At 36.7% G+C, this 18,166-nt stretch overlaps 1 protein-coding gene across 1 annotated transcript in view; it reads left to right on the top strand.

The window, feature by feature from the left end:
* ptprn2 (protein tyrosine phosphatase receptor type N2) overlaps positions 1–18,166 on the top strand; it is a 222,296-nt gene that overhangs the window by 190,116 nt on the left and 14,014 nt on the right. The window contains exons 13-17 of the mRNA XM_073836598.1: positions 1,031–1,246; positions 4,946–5,158; positions 11,035–11,182; positions 11,437–11,510; positions 16,333–16,410. Of these exons, the coding sequence (XP_073692699.1) occupies positions 1,031–1,246; positions 4,946–5,158; positions 11,035–11,182; positions 11,437–11,510; positions 16,333–16,410 (729 nt within the window). The remainder of the gene's footprint in view (positions 1–1,030; positions 1,247–4,945; positions 5,159–11,034; positions 11,183–11,436; positions 11,511–16,332; positions 16,411–18,166) is intronic.

Below are 18,166 nucleotides of genomic sequence, written 5' to 3'. Positions count from 1 at the left end.
TGTAATTAGAGCTCGATTTAAATATTTTGTGCTTCCCAAATTTGCATTCTGTTATACAAGGTGTAGCAGTCCCGAATGTTATGCTTTAAGAAAAATAATACCGCAGCAACTAATTCAAAGGATAGCAGGAAACGGGTCATCGTTTCTAAAATACCGATCAGAAAAATCAGTCGTGGGATGGCATCTTGCCTGCTCGTATGGCTTATAGTTCTGTGATCAGTCGGTTGGTATGATAGCACTGAATGCGAATAGAGGCAGATTAAAAAAACTCTGAACCCCATTCTAAAGGCCTCAGTCTATTCAGGCTCACAAGGCATTTGGAAACAATACGCCGCCAATCCCCCAGCAGCTTAGCCCCGGCTGTCAGCCCTCCCCCCGAGGGGCTAACAAGCCTGACAACCCCCTCTACAGTGGAACGTTAGTGGGGCTCGGACCTTTTAGGTACTCCCCCTCGGCTTAGCCCCTCTCCCATTTTATTAACTTGGAGGTCTGAGCCAATTCCCCCATCCCGACCAAACCCAAGACTTGGAGGCTAATTAGCAACAAGCTGGTACAGTGAGGACCGACCCTAATTGCTCTGTGGTGGCATGCTTCAACCTGCCAAGACAAGAGTGGAGCGGGCCTTCACTTCCCAAGTGTCGGCTTGAGGTGTATCTGCATCAGGGTGTATAGCTAGCAGTGTATTGGTGCCTTATTTGAAGTATATGAAAACACCAATCGGATATTATACTGTGATCAGTTGGATCAAATTCATATTATGTCCTTTATATATCTTACATTTCAAAATATTTCAATATTATTACAATATAAGCTGAATTTTTAAAAGCCATTACTCCAGTCCTCAGTGTCACATGATTCTTCAGAAATCATTCTAAAATGCTGATGAGCTGCTCTAGAAACATTTATTATTATTGTTAATGTTAAAAACAGATGTTCTGTTTAATATTTTTGTATATTCTATATAAAAAGTGTATGTATTTTCTTGTTTTCAACTCACAATGTTTCTTTCTCTTCTCTGTTCTCATTTCAGAGGGGCAAACTGAACCACATCCCTGTGGTCAAACAGAGTCAAGTGGAGCCAGGCAACTTTTTGATTCTGGTGGTGGTTTCCATGGTTTTTATTGTCATGGTGTTGGGGATGTCGGGGGCTCTGTACTGCTTGCGCTATCGCTCCCACCATAAGCTGAAGGAAAAGCTCACTGGTTTGGGAAGCTACACAGGCCACGATGCCACGGCAGCCTATCAGGTAAGAGCAGGCCGATTATTTCAGCCAATCATGTTGTCTCTAACATTCATCCGTGCAATTTAACATGAATAAGCATCTCTGTTTTTCAGATATACTGAATAACCAAGGTTATTTTTACCTCCTGTCCAGCAAACCGTTTCTGTCCATATTTGCAGGTTCTTAGTGGTTCCAAAATGATTGTAGCTCGTTAATAAAAAGGCAGGGAAATTCATTTAAAGCTTCTTTTCCTTAATTATGACCCATTGGAGCAGGCGCAGATGTCCTTGCACGACAGCGGTGTTTAATATGAATCCTAATTGAGGCAGAGCCCTTTTTAGCAGGGAAATGAGTTTGTTGTCTGACCTTTCTTTCACGGCTCCTGGAGGGAGGGCTTGCGGTGAAGGCTTATTGATTTTGTGTTGGGCTCAGCTGTACTCAATGAGACTGGATCGCAGGGTGCAAGTGCTTGGCTTCCTCCCCCGCCTTCAATATTTAATAAACCTCTCACACTTTGTCGAGAAGTCCCTTCCATAAACGTCGGTCCTATCAGTGTGGCAAAGTAATCGGTGTTTCTCAATATTATTATGGGGCAGTCACGCATTATGTCTTGACACCTTTGTTATGTTTCCATTTCAGGTTTTAATTACTTTGTATTGATTTTAATTTGTGCGTAATGTTGTCATTGTTGTTTATAGCGAGTGCTTTCGGCCCTTTAGATCTGCCAGGTTGCTTAGGGTTTTTTTTTTTTTTTTAAGCGAATAAGATTAAAGGCGTAGACAGGGCTCTTACTGTGTAGTTGTAAGGGATTTCCCAACTGCTGTAGCTGCAATGAATGCAGTCTTGTGCACAGGGACTCTTACAGTGAAACATGCAATTAGAATCAGTTCTGCCGCAATGATTCTGTAGAAGATCAAAACACACACACACACACACACCACCATCACCAACGCCACCCTCCTACTCTCTCACACACACCCTGTCACACTATTACACTTTTATTTTTATTCTATAATCAAACACACTCACGCATATTCTCACTTGTTTGTTCTCCCTCTTAATAACTTATGATACATTTCTTATTCTAAGATTTTTTTTAGCAAAAATTATTTTCTCGCTTATTTTATTTTTACTTACATTTATTCAAAGGTGCAACAGGCTTAAACTGTTACTATTTGAAGCTATTTAAATTAAATCATCAGTCTGTATCTTGCCTGCAATTTAATTCCAAAAACTGGAAAAGGTCAATGCTATTAGACCAACAGTGGCCTTTAAATACTCTCAATGTTTTTAAATTCTGTTTCTATCTCACACATTCTAACCACATTTATTTACCATACATTCCTTATAAAGGATTTACCTTTTGCTAGACATTAAAAGGTAATAGTTACAAAGTAAAAACATTCTTAAAGTAATATATGTTTTAAAGATTTAGGCTTTAAATTATCAAATCGTTTTAGTGATCAATTTTCTGAGACTAGGTGCAGGCTAGTAGACTAGAGGATGGCACTAACAACATCAAAGTCATTGGTTCAACACCAATGAAAACACACATGAAGATGTTCACCCTGAATGCGCAGAAAGTCACTTTAGATAAAAGCATTTACCAAATGCATAAAAATGTTAATGTTATATGTGATCAAGAACATTAATTCATTCACATTTATATATTGCAGTTTTCACTGCACCTTCCAAACTCTTACTGAACAAACAAGTCACTTTCTATCTTCCAGAAACATCTAAAAACATATGCACTCAACGAGAATTTATCTCACTGTCAGTGCTCTTAAAAATCTTTTAAAAAATATGCACTATTTTCTCTCATTTGGTTTCACTTTCTTCACTGTTCCAGCCTGTTTTTTTCTAAAAAGAATTTTGGAAATCACTTAAATATGGTTGCTCATTGATTAAATGTTAATTCAATCAAATATTAAATACTTATTGGTTCACTGGTTATAACAGAAGCAACTGTATGCATTAATTTGTGCTGGCTGACATGAACATGCTTTTATCAAGAAGTTGGCACATATTTTAGCAGTTTTGGTTATTTGGATGGACAACAGCTCAGATATTACTGTTAAGGGTGGACTCCGTCCTCTAGTCCATGGCTGATTTTAGCAGGCTGTGGCCTCTGTTTAGCCCCCACCACCTTCCCTCCAGGTTTCTCTCACTGGGGAGCTCCATTAGTGAGACGCACTAAACTTCCACCTCTGACCCCCACACTCCCTCACTGACCCTCCTGTCAGCCTCACTCTCCTCTCTTTTTTTTATCTGGGTGCTTTTTTAACTGTTTGACATTTGATCTCAGATGGGGTCATGCTGTTGTGACTAGCAACTGCTTTAGGAAGTAATTGTCTGTGGTGTTTCACCTCTGAGTAAATAAAATGGAAGGAAAGCAAAGTAAAATCGCAATCCAGCACAATGCCATAAAACTGAAGCTTTTAAAATGGCTTACAAAATGCTGTTGTTTTACACCTCAAAGCATTGAGCCTGGAAATTAACATAGTTGCTTCAAGCTTTTCAGAATAGATTTAATTTCTTGTAAATCGTTGTAAACATTATAGGGTGCTTCTAGAACTAGAATTGTTTTGTTAACAGTGCTGTAAGCGATGTTAGCCATTTCACTATCCCAACCCCCAAAGATCAATCCTGATCTCACTGAACCAAGCACGCAAGATGACTGACAGGCAGAGAGCATCCCATCGTCTTCTGACTGGCCTAGACAATAGCGTCCCGCACCTCGAATTTATTTTTTCTATTAACAGACATAATTTCTCAGGACTCCTATTTCAGTGATATCTGTCAGGTAGAGCAGACATTTTCTGTGTGCTCTGCCATGAATAATTGCTCACAGCAATTATGTGTTGAGAGCCAGGTTAGCGGGGATCTAATGACACATCTGTGCGAGAATCCAGTTTGTACATTGAAGCATTCATCTGATATCCTCATAGAGTCACTGATCCTTGGGAAGGTGATTTGAAAAGACTCCAGCAAACTGTATGTTTCTGCCTTTTTGTTTTTTAGTCTGCTGCTTTGTTTCATTTGCATAAAGTGACAAATGGTAGATAAAAGCTTGGAATTATAATTCCTGAATGATGTGAGTGACAGAAATGTAGCCATTAAGGCCAAAGGAAAGGCTTAGGATAGCAGTAAATACATTTTTCTGCAGCTGGTTGACGAATGCAGTGGCTATATTCTGAGAGAGAGAGAGTTAGCTGTATTTTCAAGTCAGCTTCATTGGTTTTTTAAATAAATGGCTAGTTTGCAATGCTTCTGGTGGCATTTTATAAACAATTTAGTCTTAAATGTTCACAAAATTGATTATATATGTAAATGTATTCATTTTAAGGACAAACCCTTATCTATAACCCTTGTGTTTAAATATGACTGGTAGCATATAGTAATTATTTGCTCCACTGGTGGGTTGGTGAGTTTATGCAGATGATCGATTTCATCTTGTAGAACAGACAGTGACGTAATGTGCTGTTGGCTGTATCATGAACCCACTCTGAGATGCAAAGTGGAGATAAATGAAATCGCGTTTATTTGATCCGGAATGCTGATGCAGTATCAGTTTGTATCTATATGATTTTCTTATAAATACCCTTTATAATATTCAAAGTATAATAACCAGTGCTTTGATGCTGTAGTAAAACAGATTTATGAGTTGTCCCAGATAATGTCTCCACAGATAAGACTAATGTTTGTCCACTGTCTCGATAGGATCTCTGTCGTCAGCGCATGGCGGTGCAGACATCAGAGCGTGGAGACCGTTCAGAGGTGTTTCACCCATCGCACACGTCACGCATTAACAGCGTGTCCTCACAATTCAGTGATGGACCGATGCAGAGTCCCTCCACCCGCAGCAGCACATCCTCCTGGAGCGAAGAGCCTACTCAAACCAACATGGACATCTCCACTGGACACATGATACTGGTAAACAGTTTAACATATGCTTATGTGAACACAGGACACTTCACACCCATTTGCATTCTCATTATCCACCTTTTTAACACAGAAGTAAGCCTATTCGTGAGACTTACAGTTCATTATCTGCTATAGGAAAATAATTGTAAATGGTAAAACTGTTTGCACTAAAAACCAGTGTGTTCATAATTAAAATAATATGTTAAGACACCAATTTGCAATATCAAGCAGCAAAACAAGCTGTTTTCCACAGCAAAAAATAGCTGGATGAGACCAGAAGCCAGATCCATAAAATTTACAAATGGCCACTCCCACTCTTATGAAAAGAAAAAGGTGGATAGATATCCAAACACATGCCTCTGCTTCTGTCTCTCTTTCTTTTTTTGTTTTTCTTTCACCTCTATCCCCCCATCAGTCTCTTATTTCAGATTTTGGGTTTGTTTTTGCTCTGAAAGGGACTGCAGGGCTCCATGGACGCTGTTTTTTCTGACACAATGGATTGTTTTAATTTCGCCCCAACTTTTGTTTTATTCATCTCAGCACAGCTTCGACAGGAAAGACTGATAGGTGCCTGGTAGCGTTGTGTTCATTACCGAGCAGGGAATCTATCATACACCCAGCAGTGGAGCAAAAGACAGCCACTGAGTTGATTCATTTAGTGTATTGTGTTTTCCTGTAATGGATGTCCCTTATTGAGATTGTTTAAGGGTTTTTTTTCCCAGCAGCTAATAAAACCATGTGCGTTGTTAGGCAGAGATGCATGTGCTAAAGTGTACACAATTACAAAGCCATTGTTCAAGCATTCAGAAGTTTGCAAAGTGCTGTGGTAATGATTTAATTGATTCTTCAGCTGTTTTGAAGCGTCTTGTCTTCATACACACACAGCAAGGATAGTAAAACACTTGGCAGTTTACTCTTTTAGACTGTGTTAGAGACAATTAGATTTTTAGTTTTTTATGTAGAAGCTGTTTATGCACACTTTTAATGTAAGGATGTATAAATGCACATTGCACTCTGAACAGTGCAATAATGCTTACATGTAGTAGTTGATATTTATTTTGACAGTCTTTTATTTTGACAGCTCCCAGACTTTTATTTTGATGCACAGGAACTCCCATTCTCTTCGTTCGTTATTTAAATGTTCTATTTAATAAATTATTAGATATTAATATTAAACAAAATCGTAAACAGTATATGAAAAAAGACTATTATTAGTAATAGAAAAGTGAACAGTATTATACTTGTATATCATCAGTATTTAAGTAATATATATTTATTATTATAGAAGTCTTTGAATATCTAATAAACGTTTGGTATTTAGTTCCTTTTTAGTTAATTAAATATTTATTTATTTATTTTCTAAAAAATACTATAAGTATCTATTTTTTTATTCAGTTTAAACATTTCAAATAAGTTTGTTATCAAATAATTCAAAAATATTGTTTTCCATATTCCAAAAATATTTGTTTCTTAAAAAGTAAGTAGATATTACATTAAACACACACAAAAACACTGTTTTAAATCTTTAAATTACATAGTGTGATATTGTATATATAGGCTTTATATTGACCATCGGCCACACTGCTCTCTAAGAAATCTTTTTTTTTTTTTGTAATTCAGTTTAAACATTTTAAATAAGTTTATAATCAAATAATCAAAAAATATTTTTTCCATATTTAAAAAAATATTTTTTTTTAATTTAGTAAATATTACATCAAAAATAGGTTACACTTTATTTTAAAGTGTCCTTGTTACAGTGTAATTATATATTTAGGTACTAAGTAATATTACTTAACTACATGTACTTACTATATGGTTAAAGCTTACTTGCATGTAATTATGCCTAATTATTGTTATTATAATAGTAAGTACATGTAACATGTAACAAGGACACCTTTGAGCATGTTTTAAATCTTTAAATTAAATAGTATAATGTTGTATATATTGGCTTTATATCGACCATTGGCCACACTGCTGTGTAAGATATGAGCATCGGCCATACAAAAATCCATATTGGTCGATGTGCTACAGAAAACCTAAAAAAATCACATCTCTAAGCAATGACTGCAATACCAGCTACTGCAATGTACTATCAGAGGTTACTGCTTGTACACTATCCATCTCTCAATGGGTGCAATCAAAGACGGGTTATGAAATAATAACTATTCTGATAGCGTAATCTCTCAGTATGTCAGGTTGCTATAAGGCATCTGTTTTCATCCCTCCTCAAAGATAAGAGCAAAGCTAGAGAAATGCATTCTCCATAGCCCTGCCTCATATGGAGCTGCCCAGCATTATAATGGCCCCCTGTGTTGCCGTCATGTTTTGATTGACAATCCTAGCTTTTTTCCTCTTGGTTTAATGTATAGTATGTATTTGATTTCCGTCTACTACCACACTGTAAGATAAGATCTATTCGGTATCAAAAACTGCTTTTTGTCTTTCACAGTCTTTACATAGTTTTAATCACATAAGAATACAGCTAATTATTTAAATACATTACTACAGATGTTGTAGGTCAGATATGGATGTTTTTGTATGCATAAAATGTAAGGCTTAAATCAGATATTATGATATATGTAACCCTGGACCACAATTTTTGATAAATAAGCTTTCCTTTAATGTTTGGTTTGTTAGGATAGGACCATTTTTGGCCAAGATACAACTATTTGAAAGCAATGCATATTACTAATCAAAATTTAGGTTTACAGTAGGAAATATCTTCATTGAACATGATCTTTACTAAATATTCTAATGATTTTTCGCATAAAAGAAAAATCGATCATTTTGACCTATACAATGTATTTCTGGCTATTGCTACAAATATACCCGTGCTACTTAAGACTGGTTTTGTGGTCCAGGGTCACATATGATTGGTTTAAGAATCTGACATTGCCTCCAAAATTAAATACTTATCTACTATATATGTGAAAAATGATTATGTCCAAATACAAATTATTCAACAAAAAGTAACCAGATGACCTACTACTTACGATGAGATTCCAAAGTGTGCATTCGATGGAAACTTTACTACCCCATGAAGCAACGGAAGAGGATTTGCGAAATGCAGTAAAGCCAATTTACTGACTCTATAGGTCAGCATCACCAGAATTTTGTCCATACTATATAGAACATAGTTTTTAATGATCACATAGTAAGTTCAATTTCAAATGTAGTACCTGCTTCCATACTGTCTATGTGATTTCAGACACAGTGTGAGATTTAGCCCAGATTTCTGACCTTTTTATTATATATAGCTACTGCAGGATCATGAAGAACTAATTCAGAACCTTGGACAGCGCCACAGTTCACTGCTGTTGCTCCACTGCACTCTGTGTTTATTATTCATACTTGCAGCCTGGACATGGTGAAAGATAATGCGGGAGAGACACAGGTTTTGTCTTCTTTTCGTTTTTTTTTTTTTAAGTACAGCAACAAATCTTATGTATTTTCAGTATGAAATGTGTGTGCATTTGAAAGCCAGCAATACCCTGCAGTATTTAGTGCTTATTTGACATTGCTTAAAGAAGAGATGGAGTGATTTTTTTCAGTGTGAACGGAGAAAAAAGAGTCTGCTGTCTGTCAGGGAGAAGTACCTCAGTGATTAAATGGTTGGCTGGTTGCCAAATCCCTCTGTCTCTGATTAAATCACGCATCATCTTGCTAATAGAGGTGGTATTAGAGAAGGCAAATAGAGAGAGTTACTGTTACATATGGTCTCAGAAACACACACACACACACACACACACACATAGGGCAGATGCTCCATCAGCCATCTGTAACATCAAAACAAGAAAAAGTAAAGGAAAAAAAAAATGAAACACTTCTGTCCAGAAGGTCAGATATATGTTCAAGAAGAGCAAATTGTCCTCATAACAGCCATATGTGGCCACTTACAGTTGCCATTTGTCTGCTAGCGGCACTCAGGCAGAACCAGAGAAGTAAACTGATTGCTGGGTAATTTGTTTCTCTTGTGATATGTCACTTGAAGGATGAGAACATTTTAAGTGCAGCTGCCTGTCATGGTTTATGCTGGTAAAATGGCAGTGGTTTTGTGGAAAACTGCTTTGGTTGTTATTAAGTTAAGCTAGATAGAGATCAATAGAGATTATTGTATTGTATTTTAATGTTACAAAACATTTTAATTTCAAATGTACATCAAAGAATCCTATTAGCAGCACAACTGTTTTGAAAATCAATAAGAAATGTTTTTTGAGAAACATATTAAAATGATTTCTGAAGGATCATGTGACACTGAAGACTGGAGTAATGGCTGCTTTGCCAATACAGGAATAAATTATATTTTAAAATACATTTGAATAGAAAACAGCTGAGTTGTAATATTTAACACTGTTTTTGCACAATTAAATGCAGCCTTGGTGAGCATACATTGAAACACTGAAAAATCTTACCAACCCCACAGCTAGTAGTGTAGGTGTTATAGAAAATTGTGGTAATAACCATGCTCTAAAACGATAACAATGGTATTTGTGTCTCTAAACTAAAAGGAAAGCCTTCTGACACCTAGGCTTTCTTGGCCAGTGGCCACATTTTTTTCTCCTCTTTGAGTTAATCTTATTACAGTGGCATTTAATCAAAGTCTCTTCTCCTTCACTAAATCATGAATTCCATATGAACCATAATGTCTTCTATTAAGCAACTTGTCACACGGTTCATCATCTTTTAAAACAAGGTCTCACACACACATGCTCCCTGTTCAGAGCAGTGCAAAATGCTCTTCAGATATGTAAGAAAATGTTTATATAGTGGTGATGTTGGTGTACATGAGGACATAGATGTTCTGTAAATTATATATTTAAAATGTTTCAAAAAGGCACGCCGGAAAGTTTGAATGTGTGTCAAAGCCCTGTGAGATTACGGATTGTTGTCAGCATTCGGGCCAAGAGGATTCTTGACATTAGGTTATGATTGTGTAATTTGTTTTCACACAATAAACTCATAAACACACATTCACATGCCCACATGCAGAAGGTAAACCCCTTCTTGTGGGTGAACAATGGGAGGCCAGAAATAAGCAGCCAAAAAACAAGACACCAACCGCCAAACAACACTTACGCTCTTACACTCTGGCCAGCGACACAGTCCTCTGAGCTCTCTGTCTGTCTCTCTCTCTCACTTTCTCTCTCTGTCTCTGTCTCTCTCCCTCCACTCCCCTTTGTCTCAGTTGAATTCAATTTGGGCTTCTTGGGAAGGCGGCTTAAGCGCAGACAATCTTATCAGCATTTGTGCAAGCAGTGAAAAGGAGTGATTGAAGCAGGCTGAAGAGGCACTGGCGTGCCCAGGCCTTTCAGGAGTCTTAATTGCATGTGTGATTGTCAGGACAAGCCCCCTCCCTGCAACCCCCCTTTCTCTACCTCTCCCTCTCTCTCTCTTTCCTCCTTTGTGGTGCATGTTTAGGATTACTGTCTACGATTCCCGTGCTGAGCGGGTTTGAGCTCTTGTCTGTCTGAAGGTGGATAGGTGAGTGATTGTATTGTTGGGAAGAAAGAAAGCACAGAAAGCGATAGGTTGGCCTTGGAGGTAAAGCTGGATTATAGCAGACGAATGGAAACTTGCTATGGAGCTTTTTTACTCGTCGGATTTAGGGGAGGGACGGAGACTTAATTCAAAAACGTTTACACGGGAAGGCAAACGGCACATGAAATGCATAAGCACAAGAAATATGGTTCACGCTCTTGTTTGCATTGTATAAACAACAAATGTAACCCGGCATTGAACTGAAATCCTCTGCTTTATATGTGCGTCACTCTTTTGTATGGAATGCATGAGAGAGTTATGCGTGTTACAGGAAATGTTCTGTTCGCCATATCATCATTAGGACCTTTCAAGCAACTTTTGTCTCTGTTTCTTTCTCCCTTGTGTAGTCGTATATGGAGGATCACCTGCAGAATAAGGATCGTTTGGATAAGGAGTGGGAGGCTCTCTGTAGTTACCAGGCTGAGCCAGCAGCATGTGCGGTGGGTCAGGAGGAACAGAATGTCCAGCGCAACCGCCCACACGGCGTCCTTGTGTGTGAGTGCCTCGCAAATTGTATCTGCCTCGAGTGAATTTATGTTTGTTTTCTTGCGCACTATGCCGTAACACAGCAGCACGGCCTGTCACAGGCTAATGCGTTCTGTTTTGATTAATTAAAAAAGTCAGTAACCTCTTCTCTAATCATACACTGATCAGAATTTTTATAAAAACATGCATTCTCAACTAAGAGTAGTGTGTTGCTGCTGTAGTAGTTACGTCATCGTTGGTCTGTCTGTCTTTGAATACTGTAGTTGATCACTCCAGAGTCATCCTGAAGCCAGAGAATAACCAATCCAGGTCTGATTACATCAACGCCAGTCCCATTGTAAGTAGCCACACTCATTCATTACATATTTTACCCATCATGTCCAGTTATAGGAGTAAAAAAATCTCTTTCAGGTTGTTTAACCGACCAAAACACTGACTCTTTTCGATATACAGTATTTATGTCCATTTGTGCCAACTGCTTGAGGTCTATTTTAACCTCTTTTTTGAAATTAAAGGCTTGCTGTTATATTTTATTTATTTGCTCATAGTTATGTTTCCCCTTTCTCCTTCTGTTCTCTCCTCTGTGGATCAACAGTGACCGTTCTCAGGCCGTTAGATATGCTCTTTTATGTACATGTAGAAGCACAGACACTGAGGGACTGAGAAAAGAATAAAACTGACAAAAGTAGGTTCAAATACTCAGTTGTTCATTTCTAGAACAAAACTAAACATGGCAAACATTATGAGCTAAAAGGAAGGCTTGACTAGCTTTTTGTGTGCATAATATAAGACACAGACCACATGAATGCTTTGAAACCAAACGCTGTTATTTTATTGCCATCGCAGACACAATAATTTTTGTTTTAGCCCCTTAATCAGTACATACACATAAAGTTAATCAGTATAATACCTGTGCAGCAATATCACACTGAGCAAGTCAAACTGAGTCATTTTACATGCTGTTATTTTTGGACTCCAACTCGTCAAAAGATGAAACAAAAGGCACAAGCGAGTCAGCCCTCCCTCCCCGAGGGTTTCGCGCTGCAGTCGGGGTTGGGTGCACTGATCCGCTGGTGCGGAGACAAATGCATGGAGGCGCGGTAATTAAAGCGCAGCAGGGATTTGGCAATGTGCGTTTCAAAAACTGTGATAATTATGTCTGTCAATGTTTGTAGCTTCTTTCTCATTAGCTGCAAGAAAGGAAAAAAGGCCTCAAAGTAAATCATTCGTGATATTTTTCACAACCTCGCCACACCAACACCCTTTCCTTCGGGTTTGGTGACTGTTTAGGGTTGAGTTATGCTCTGAATCTCTATTTTTTATCTTTCAATCATGCATATAGATGATATTTAGAAACATTTAGTTCCTTTCAGTAATAGTGAGTAAATAAACCAGGTAAAAAATATTACATTCTTTGTTTTATTCCATCAATCTTAAATCAATCTAATAATTTTAATTCGCTATACATAACATTTCACATAGCAAGGTGATGTATCCTGTGAAAAAATCATAAAATGCCCCAATCTTCTTCTTTCTTTGAGGATGCTGAATTTACTGATAAAACGCTAAAAGTCTCAGATCTCTTAAAGTAATTGGACTTTAGGAGTGTGATAATCTCTCTGAGTGTGAAATGACAAATCAACTATAATAACAGCCTTTATAGAGAGCGGGTAGTCAAAAAACAGTTTCATATAGACTGCCGGCATTAGCCAGCTTGTGTATATATAATTGTTCTACCCTTAAATTGCTCTTGCCAACAATTAAGGTTGTGCAAAGCAATTATATCCATTTTCTGCCATGCTAATGGGTGTGCGTGTCATTCACTGTAACCATGGGGTTTGAATCTGTCTCTCTCATGCAGTGGTGTTTGATCTTTTTGTGAAGCTATAGAGAAATTAGTGCAGAAGTACTGAACCATGCAATTACTTTAGCAAAAGTTTTGAAAGGCTTTGTGATGGGCTTTTGTGCTTTAAAGACATACGTACTCCCAAATGCACTCACAAAAACAGACATACGTGCTATCAAGCACACGCTCATGCAGACAGCTGTAGCATTTGATCAGCATGCTGAAATGTTCATCAAATCAGAGCATTTTGGATGTGAAAAATGGCCACGTTTATACTTTTTAAACGATCTTAGCTTGAAGCTTCAAGGACACACACATACACTTACAGATGAAAGAGCAACAGCAATTCTAGAAGTGTTTGGAGCTTGTGTTACACTCTCGTCCACTCTCTCCTTCCTTCATTTAATAAGCCCAGGTCTGACACTCTAACAAGACTGCATACCTTGCCTCCTTACAGCAAACATGCTTTTGTTACAGCTCAGAATGGGCACATTCCAACCTGATGACAGCTTTCACTTCTTTTTGTAAGGAGACATTTCAGGTCAGGAGGATGTTTCCCCTCGTAATGCATCCAGACAATAATATCTTTCCTCTAATATGAGTGTGGACAGGATGTGTTGTAATCAGTGAAGTTTTTTTTTTTTCGCTTCGTCTTTTCTTTTGAACCCGATGAATGATGGTTCGTGTTGATGTTCTTTGATGGACAGATAGTATGATGTGTGGACTAATGGTCAGAGTGAAAGACTGGTTGCCATACATCAGACATAGACAATAATAAGAGCTAACTTCTAAATTGTGGTATCACAGCTTGTTGCCATGGATTAATAAATAAGAATTGATCAATAGCATGTTCCATTCTCAATTATCTTATACTGCATATATTGGTAAATGCCAATCAGGTTTATGTGTTCCCCAGAATATATGTGCATCTTGATGGGCTTGTTTTCCATCCACAGTAGTTTTAAGATTTAACATTTTTATTTGTCACATACATATGTATACAGAACACAACCTGCAGTGAAATGTAAATCTGGTTTGCTCTATAGACTATGCATCAAATATATAAAGGATAAACAGAAAAAATGAAGAAAAACAAAAGTAAACCTGCAGTAAAGACTGTATACAAACCTGAGAAAACAGTAACAAGTATATATATTTTTACTTTAAAAATGTTAATGATAATGCTATATGAAATCCAGTTTGGTGATATTAAAAATATAATATTAATTTAAAAAGTTATATTAATATAAAAATAGTATGAACAAAATTAAATGGTAAATCTAAGAATGTGTTTCATGTGGTAAAATCTAAATGAACTGGTTTTATGCAAGTCAAAAAATGTTTTGTAACATCACTGAATCAATGTAACTAGTAACTAATTGTAATCATTTACAGTTACTGAGAAAAAATATGTAATTAAATTAGTTACTTGACACCAATGTTTCAGGAGTTTAAGACAGAATAGGACACATGGTTATTTGATAACTGTTTCATTTCTTATGTGTGACTCTGGACCACAAAAAGGTGGTCATAAGGGTACATTTTTTGAAATTGAGATTTATACATCATTTGAAAGCTGAATAAATAAGCTTTTTATTGACATATTGCTGTTTAGGACAATATTTGGCTGAGATTTAGCTCTTTTAAAATCTGAAATCTGAGGGTGCAAAAAAAATCTAAATATTTAAAGTTGTCTAAATTAAGTTCATAGCAATGTATATTACTAATTAAAACTAAGTTTTGATATATTTACGTTAGGAAATTTACAAAATATCTTCATGGACCATGATCTTTACTTAATATCCTTGTGATATTTTGGCTATACAATTTATTTTTTCCAAGACATTGTTAGATGCCAGTGTTTTCTGTCATAGCTATGCAAAGATTTGAAGATTTGAAAACTGTATCATAGCTATTAAACTATGTCTTACGATCTTAACTCTGTATTTAACCTCAGAATAATCTCAAAGTAAAAAGAGGTGCTAAAGTCTTTGTGGTGGCTGTGCTTTAAAATTAAATTATTATAATCTTAAATCAAGTGATGGCAGATTTTGAAAGTCAGGCAGTAAACAGTGTTGAGTACTACTGTAAGGTTAACCCTGCCTACTTTAAATGTTTGAAAGTAATAAAACAGTAATCAAATGCAATCAGTAAAATTACGTTAATAAAGTAATTGAAATAGTCACACTACTACATTTTAAATAGGGTAACTTGTAATCTGTACCATCAAAACCAAATTTAAAAAGTTAAATCAGGTAGAAATAGCTTCTTATGGTAACAACGGCATGATATTGCTTGTAACATTTAACACATTGTTGTTTGTGCCAGTGAAGAGATACTTGAGTCTCAAAAGGTTTAGAAACACTGGCATACTTTGACAGTTTGCAAACCTATTAGATTTAATAAGTTAAAAGAGGTGGATTGTCCCTTTGCACCGGTTTGAAATCTGCTTTTGCTTGTTATGGTTTTGCTGCTGATTAGCAGAAGTGCTGGTGAAGATCTTGCCTGTCATTATTTAATTGTGGCTAGTGCATTATGAATGTCATAGTCCATAGCCATATCAAGTTTTTTTTTTCCCTTTCCATCATTAGCTTTTTTCCGTCGGGACAGCTTTCACTCAGACAGACACACAATTACACGCAGACACCCTCCTCCAGCCACTGAGCTTCTCATCAATAAATGCGTTTGATTAGAGAGATGCCTTGCTTCACTCCCAGAGCCGGCTTTAATCAGAGGTATTAAAGAATGCACATGCTCGGAGAGGACAGACAGGGGAGAGAGAGGAAGAAGGGGTGACTGGAGATGATAGAACGATATAGAAATGGAAGACAGAGTGGATGTGGAGTAGGTAAAAATGAGACTGAGAAAGACAGGAGAAAGGGGAGGTGGTCGTGAGAGAGACGACTCTGCTCTCATTAGTGACAGGCCTCGCTGCCTTCTCTTTATTTGATTTGCTTTTCCTTTTCCTTTTTTTTTCTCGCAAGCTTTTTAACTCCAAACAGAAATCGTGGACATTCTGTTTCTCTTGGCAGCAAGTTTGTTTACCCCTTCCCCAAAGATCGGAGGGGGCCGAAGAAATGTTCAGCAAGCAAATAAATAAGATAAATGAAACAGTGCAGTTTACATAGAGGCTTCAGGTCAGAGGAGAGCACCATAGAAACCTCCATCCTTCCAACATCCAGCTATATCACTTCTGTTCTTCTGTAGAACAGATATATTTTAATCAACAGACTGCTAAGTGTTTTAGCATTGATTGAAAATGTACATGTCATAAATATTCATGAAAAATTTACTCTGTCTTTTCACTTTCAAGATGGACCATGACCCCCGAAACCCAGCTTATATCAGCGCTCAAGGTCCTCTTCCCCCCACGGTGGCAGACTTCTGGCAGGTAAGATACTTTGTGTTGTCTACGTCTAATCCATGTGGATAAAACACATGAATCAAAATATAGGATAGTTCCTTTTTACCATATTAGACTCAGCCAAACCCATTAGCAAGAATTGCTTTTGCATTCATGTTGGTTTCAATATCTGTAAAAGCAAATTGAGAACTCGAAATATAATGTGAAAGCATCTGTGCACCTTATGAACTTTCAAGTGAGGCAAAACTGGGGCTATTTTTGGTAATGGTAAGGGTAGAAAGGACACTCTCCATCCACGCTCTGAAAGCTGCTTTATGAACATCACCATATTACCTTAATTAAGAGGGCCAAAGGTCCCATAAGGTTTGAGATTCCTCGCTGCACATTGTCAGTACTGAAAATATGTGAGAATCTGAGCTTTTTCTGCGAGACACATGCTTTGAATGAGAAAGTATCTCACTATAATAGTTTTAATTATAACAAATTGATTTTTAGTGCTTTTGTTTGTTTGTTTGTCTGCATATTAGAATCAGTTTTAATTGCTGAGTTGATTTTATGAAACAGCTAAATGCTTTTTGCTAGCATGTGTGAGATGTTTTCAGCTCAATTAATATTTTCCAACCAGCAGATAGCAGCAGCTCTGAACCTGTTTTCTCTTTGTTTCCTGTTTGTTTGGTGTTGTAGATGGTATTAAATACAAAGCATAATCTACATTATAATAAATTGATTGTGGTAATGTGTTGCTGTCACTTGACCCTCTATAATCACAAAGCTGTGTTTACTAAATGATGTGGGTGTACACTAATTGATGTTATTGGTTGTTTGAATTTGTCATTTTGTCAATTACTGGCAGAAAATTAATGATCTAAATTGATTTAATTCCATGCAGATGAATTATAGACAGTCAAGCCAGTTATGAATCCAAAAAAGGCCATTAAAAGTTCCATTTAAATTAAACTGAGTACATTAATCCCTGTCAATTAACATGGTGATGTCATTGTTTTCTCATTAATGAAAAGGTGATTCATACCAAACAGAGCCAAGCTTTTAAAAGTTTACTGTCTTAGGTTTTCTCTTTAATAAAGGGGACGTATAGATACATATGTACTTATATATTGAGTACAAACTTTTCTCTTTTCATTAGGCATGACTTTCTCTAATTTGCCAAAATAGAACAGCATTAATTAGTGATAAGCATCCATGTACTTTAAAGTTCTGAAGTCACTCATTAAAAATCTGCATGTATACATCCAAAGAGAAACTAATGATTGAAGAGAATATTATAAAAATGTAGTTTAAAAAAATTGCATATGACATATTGGTGTTTTAGGTCTTTATAGATGAACTTCTCTGCAACTATTTATTTCCACTGATCTTCTAAAGACAAGCGGTGATGATTCTCATTAGGTCCATGTTACAATGTGATGTTTTAATATGAATGTCAGAATTGGATATTTGCCTATGTCAACAACAAAAGTTTCTTTGCATAATATTGTAAAAAGTTTTCCTCAGAGAGGAAGGAACTTCTACATCTTTCAAGTTTTATTCACAGAACATTCATGCTTTATGCAATTGTATTTAGAATTCTCACCAAGCACAGAGCACTCAGTCCTGTTCTCTGCTGAGTTTTCAGAAACATGTTTGTTGGTTTTGTTTGACCTTTTCTGCATATTGCACTGCAAAGCTTAAACTCAACAATATTTGATCACCTGGTCTGGAACATTAGTGCAAGCTTCTCCAATGACCTTCAGTTCCCATTCCTGAATTAAAAAATCAAGTATTG

This window comes from Garra rufa, chromosome 3 (genome assembly GCF_049309525.1).
Source record: "Garra rufa chromosome 3, GarRuf1.0, whole genome shotgun sequence".
In the NCBI taxonomy this organism is placed as follows: domain Eukaryota; kingdom Metazoa; phylum Chordata; class Actinopteri; order Cypriniformes; family Cyprinidae; genus Garra; species Garra rufa.
The sequence above is the reverse complement of the archived record's forward strand: the minus strand, read 5'-3'. Positions and strand labels throughout refer to the sequence as shown.